Source organism: Natrix helvetica (assembly GCF_964273705.1).
Source record: "Natrix helvetica genome assembly, chromosome: 4".
In the NCBI taxonomy this organism is placed as follows: Eukaryota; Metazoa; Chordata; class Lepidosauria; order Squamata; family Natricidae; genus Natrix; species Natrix helvetica.
This window is the reverse complement of record NC_138550.1, coordinates 67754827-67760748: the sequence shown is the minus strand read 5'-3', so window position 1 is coordinate 67760748 and position 5922 is coordinate 67754827. Positions and strand designations below refer to the sequence as shown.

The 5922-nt window shown below is 39.3% G+C and overlaps 1 protein-coding gene across 1 annotated transcript; it reads right to left on the bottom strand.

Moving 5' to 3' along the window:
• Positions 1-1541: 1541 nt before the first annotated feature.
• On the bottom strand, positions 1542-5164 carry LOC309390753 (protocadherin gamma-B6-like). Its single transcript, XM_081950457.1, has 2 exons — positions 2619-5164; positions 1542-2488 (listed from the first exon to the last, which is right to left on the bottom strand). The coding sequence occupies exons 1-2, from the start codon at positions 5070-5072 to the stop codon at positions 2477-2479; spliced, it is 2466 nt and encodes an 821-aa protein (XP_081806583.1). The 5' UTR covers positions 5073-5164; the 3' UTR covers positions 1542-2476.
• Positions 5165-5922: the final 758 nt, after the last annotated feature.

Genomic DNA, 5922 nt, shown 5'->3' with positions numbered 1-5922 from the left:
CCAGCTCAAACCCGAGGGTACCGGAAAACGTATCTGAGTTTGTTGCAGCCCCACAGTGAGCTCAAAGCGAGCAAATCCAGGGGACTCCAGCCGGGGCCTGGGGTAAGTTCCAGCAGGTTCCACAGAGTGGAGCTGGAGAGCAGACTGGTCCGTCCGACCTGCCTGAAGAACCAGTTCCAAATGAAATGCGCAGGTCTGGTAGAGTGAAACAAAGACCCGCCTACCTCAAAGACTATGTGACCAATAGGAACATCCCAACCAAGAGGGGAGGGGTGTTAGGTGTTAACACTAGCTACCAGAGTTTCCACTCTGGTCCTCTGTTCCGGCAGGAACAGAGGTTTAATCTGATTGGCTAAGAGGTCTGACCGCTACCTATAAAAGGGTTGCTGTCAGACCGAACAGTTGCTGGATTGTACATACTTGTCTCTTTGAATAAAGAGTTGTTGTTACGTTAAGCCAGTGTCTGCCTTCTCATTGCCCGATCTAACAATGTGCACCCTCCAATGCCCTGTTTTGGCTGGTAAAGGGCTGTAGGAGGCCATTCAGGCCAAAAATGGGACAGAGGAAGCTGTGCACAGCCCCCCATGCCCCGTTTTGGCTGGCAGAGTGCTGCTGTAGGCATCTGTCCAAGCTTCCCCCAACTCCCCTCCCCCCTCTCTTGCTGGCCCATGCAGGAGAACTACAAGGTTGATCCAGCCCTCGAAGGAATCCAGTTTGACACCCCTGATCAAGATGTACCAACACATCTATAAAAAACCCTGATTTTTCACAGTTAAGCACGAGTGACAGCATTAATAAGACAAGAGGCTCTAAAACTTTGTAGTGCCATGTACCACTAATATATGAGAAGGATTGATTTTTTTCATTACCTTGACATTGAAAATTCAAGACTCTGATTCAAATCTAATCCCATTTAATTAAAAGTAAATTGAGAATTACAGGGGCTTTGAAATGTAAGACTGACATATATTTTTCAATATAAACCATGCCCTTTGACCTTTATGGCATTTTATTTGGTAATACGAGATTTTTAAAAATTGTCCTATACATTTTGCTAGAGAAGGAAGACATAAAGTGATAAAAGCACGATCTCTCCCTTGAACATGAATGGTGAAAGTATGAACAGTATAAAAGATCTTTCCTTCTTTAACTCTGCTCTATCTTTTTTAATATTGCTGACACAATATAAAGTATAAGATAAAGTAATTTTAAAGCTTTATTAATCAAAAGGTCTCAGTTGTAAACCTAAATCCACTGGTTACACTTCTGCTTTCAGTTGGGTTGGGTAGTTTAATTTTGGCCCCAAGGTCCAAGTAAATAGGCTTAGTTACATTTTAAAACATGGGAGAAAACTTCATCCATCAATGCCGATTATATACATTGAGTGCCAGTATTGTCTGTAGAATTAGAACGGAGGTATTTAATTTTTCCCTACTCTGCCTGGTCAAGCTCTTTGTGAAGTCTTGAGCATGCAAAGCCTAATTCCTGTCAGACTCATTATGGACCATTCTTTCTCCAGGAGACAAGGAAAAATGTGAAATATTACCTTAATGGGACATTTTTTGCTTGTTTTTGCCCCCCACCCCAGAACACTCTACAAGCCTCCTAAGGGCTATTCATGCCCTTTTTTTTTGGAAAAAAAACCCGGACCCATTTTCATGAAAAATGGGCCGTTTTTGGGAGGTTTGCAGAGTGCAAAAACTCTTTTTAAAAATTTGCCTCTTCAAAACCTTCGTGTGTCTTATATTCCAGTGTGTCTTATACTTTGAAAAATACGGTACCTAAAAGCAAGCAAACTTATAAATAGAAGTCAATATAGGTTAGTAAAAAACATATGCCAAACAAATCTTATTTCTGACTTATTGGTTTTCCAAATGTTTAACCTCTCTTAGGAGTTGAAGAATAGTCTTCACTGCCACAATCCACTTAACCTTTTCCTTAAGCATTGTAAGTTTGCTGTTTTGTTGTTTTCAGAGACACAAGCATACCTGCAAAACCATCTCCATCAATATGGAGAATACAACTATTCACTTAAACAGAGATTTCCCCATGACCCCCCCCCCTTGGTCTCATCTGACAAATTTCTTCCAGTTTGTCTCTTAATCACTGAATGTACTCTTTAGAAACACATCACCTTTATAACATCTTCTCCTTGCTCAACAAGAAGCAATCAGGTCGTCTGCAACAGACAGTCAATTGCTCTCAGAATATACCCATTGCTGTTAATACTGTAGTGATCCAGGACATATTTTCATTCCAGGCAACATATGCTCACATAGTGCCTCAGAATATATAATTTCTCTAGCCCCACTGTTCTTTTCTTTGTCATGTTGAACTCTGCAGCTAGTCTCTTATTAATATTCCCTGTTTATCCAGTTGGGGCAACTTCAGAAACCCATTGCTTCATACAGAAATATGTACTTAGTCTTACATTTGATTTAGTTCTTCAGAACGTCCATCCTATAGTACTTCAACTTTATGCACTCAGCTAAAACAAAACAAAAAAAAGCTAATTTTTAAGATAAGATAATTATTCCATAAATAGTTGCTGTTTTCACTTATACCATTAAATGATGTTATAATGACAAATCTTTCTAAGAAAGGAAAAATGAACTTACCATATTTTCAGAATTATTTTTAGAATTAGATTCTCCATTGAGCATGATACAAGTATCAGGTTTATCCTCACAAAGAATATCCTCCACTATTTGGACATTGGGTTGCAGAAAAGTCAGTTCATTTCTCCTGGACTCAGTGGATAAACAGATCTGATAAGAATAAGGCAAAGTCCCATCTTCATAATTTGGAGGAAATACAGTACCAGTCTTTGAATAAGAATTGGGAATGGAGCACTGAAAAAAAGTGGGGTTCCTTGACCCTTGAAGTTTCATAATAATGGCCAAAATCACTGCCACCAGGAACAGAAAGGATACCAAAGTCAAAGTCAGAACTAAGTAAAACTGGAGCTTGGACTGATCCTCTGAGTTAGTAGGTTGGGCATTCATTTCAGGAAGAGCCTCCTGGAAGTTCTGAGCAAAGACAAGGTTGAGACTAGTGGTGGCTGAGAGAGGTGGCTGTCCATTATCCTTCACCATGATGACCAGCCTCTGCTTGGTAATGTCTCTCTCAACTAATGCTCGAGCTGTTTGGATCTCTCCCGTGTGGGAGCTGATGATGAAGAGTGAGGGCTCTGTGGCCTGCAGGAGATGAAAAGAGAGCCAGGCATTATGTCCAGAGTCAGCATCCACAGCCACAACTTTTGTCACCAAATAACCCGAATCGGCTGAGCGAGGCACCATCTCAAACAATGATGAACCCTGAGTTGTTTGGGAAGGATACAGGATCTGGGGAATATTATCATTCTGATCCAGTATGAACACTTTGACTGTGGCACTGTTATTGAGAGATGGAGAGCCTTCATCCTGGGCTTGCACTTGCAGCTGGAAGTCTCTGAGCTGCTCATAGTCAAAAGATCGTTGAGCGTAGAGAGTTCCAGTCTCAGAGTTAATAGAAACATAGGAGGAAAGAGGCAGGTTCTTGACATTGCTGTTAAGAATGGAGTAGATGATTTGGGCGTTACGATCCAAATCTGGGTCAAAAGCCTTAACCTGGAAAATAGACATTCCGGATGGGTTGTTCTCAGGAATGTAGGCAACATAGGAAGGTTTTTCAAATGCTGGAGGGTTATCATTGATATCTGAAATTGGTATTGAGATGGTTTTATCTGTGGAAAGAGGAGGTATGCCTTGGTCTGTGGCTGTAATTGTTAAGTTATACACTGGTGTTTTTTCTCTGTCAAGGGGGCCATCTGTGAGGAGTTTGAAGTAGTTATCTGATGATGAGACCACCTGGAAAGGTACAGTTTCCCTTAGATAACAGGTGACTTCCCCATTAAGTCCAGAATCTCTGTCATGGACTTTGATGAGGGCAACCACTGCTCCAGGTAGAGTATCTTCAAGAATGAGGCTGGATAGAGATGTAATAATTACTTCTGGAGCATTGTCATTCTCATCAAGAACCTCAATCTCTACATTGCAATGTGCAACTAGTCCACCTCCATCACTTGCCTGTATTATCATTACATAGCTTCTTCTGTCTTCAAAATCAACACTTTCCTTAAGATAAATTGTTCCATCGGTGGGATCCAAAATGAATTTCTTTTGACTGCTATCTAGGATTTTACTGACTGTATAATGAATTGCAGCATTTGACCCTTCATCATTATCAGATGTTTTCACTTGAAGCACAGAAGTCCCTCTTGGTGAATTCTCTTTCAGACTTGTTTTGTAAGTTGCCTGGGAGAAGATTGGTGGATTGTCATTTGTGTCAATAACACTGATTTCTATGTTAAGAGTTCCAGTTTTCACTGGACGTCCTCCATCTGAAGCTGTAAGAATCAAGTGGTGTGTGTGCTCTTTCTCCCTGTCCAATGGCTTTTGCAAAATTAATTCTGCATATTTGCCACCATCTTTGCTCTCTTGAACTTCTAGCTTGAAATATGGGGTTGAGCTCAAATGATAATCTTGAAGGGCGTTGATTCCAATGTCCTCGTCTTCAGCATTTCCCAGGGCAAATCGAGCTCCTGGCAAATGAGATTCACTCACTTCCAGTTTTACATCTTTTTCTTTGAACTGTGGGGCATTATCATTAATATCTAGGATGGAAACTTTTATGGGGAAAATATTTAAAGGATTATGTGCCACAACCTCTAGTTTCAGGATGCAAGTAGATAATTTTCCACAAATCTTTTCCCGATCTATTCTGTCATTCACATATAGATCACTATTTTGCTCATTCAGAATAAAATACTGTTTTTCTGAAGAGATAGCAAGCTTGTGTTTTGACAGCAGATCAACAGCTAATCCTAAATCTTTAGCAAGGTTCCCCACAAAGAAATGTTTTTCTGTTTCCTCAGGAAGTGAGTACTCAACCTGTTCAGATACCACCCAGCTGATCAAAGAACATAATAATAGAAAAAGTACTTGCCTCACATTTGGTTCTTGTATTCTGGTTTTGTATTTTGCTTCCATCATCATCTTTTGTTTCCTCTTTTTTCCTAGTTTGTTTTCCATATAGAATTTCCCAGCTACCCAATATTTTACAGTAGTATAATAAAAATAGAATCCTTTGTTGAACAACTTTTAACACAATGCTTTCTGCTGCATCTCCTTGCCCATCTGCTGAAATATGGAAATGGTTTGCTGGCAACTTACAGGCAACTCCCTTGCTGTCCAACAGTGACTCCCGGAGTCCATATGAAGAATTTCACTAATTTTGCTCTCTAGATTGAGATAGACAGAGAGACAGAAATAGTAAATTAGATAGATAGCAAAGAAACCTTTCTAACTCTGTTTTCATTGTGGATGCTCAAAGCGCAAAGTCCTGATTTTTTATGACAAAAACCCTACAAGATTCTATAGTCAATTGAGTTTTATTATACTGCTTATTGCCTTGATGCAGACTCTTAAAGCAACTACAATGGAGACACAGCACACTCAGAAATCTTCAAACTTAAAGAGAATGTTTAATATTTTCCCAAAAGTTTTAATTTCAGGCTATGAACTGATCCAAGTATGGTTAACATCTTTCATTTTCCTGCAGTTATATTTAACCACATGGGAACTAAAATTTCCTATATATCAACTGCTGTAATTTCTCCTGCATTGTACTGTATCGTATAGATTTGTCAATTGTTGATCTTTTTCCCCAAGTTTTCCATTTTTTCAGAGTTTTTATTTAAAGCTATCTGAATAATGTATTTATCATAAGAATTGTTCATGTTGTATTTAAACATGTTTGTATTATGCTGCTTTTTATAACAATGTACCTGATTACAGAATGTGTAACACAATTTCCCCCCAAAGAATTGGAATCAACAGCAGTTATATCCATTCACTTGATGAGTCTGTGAAGACTTTATGG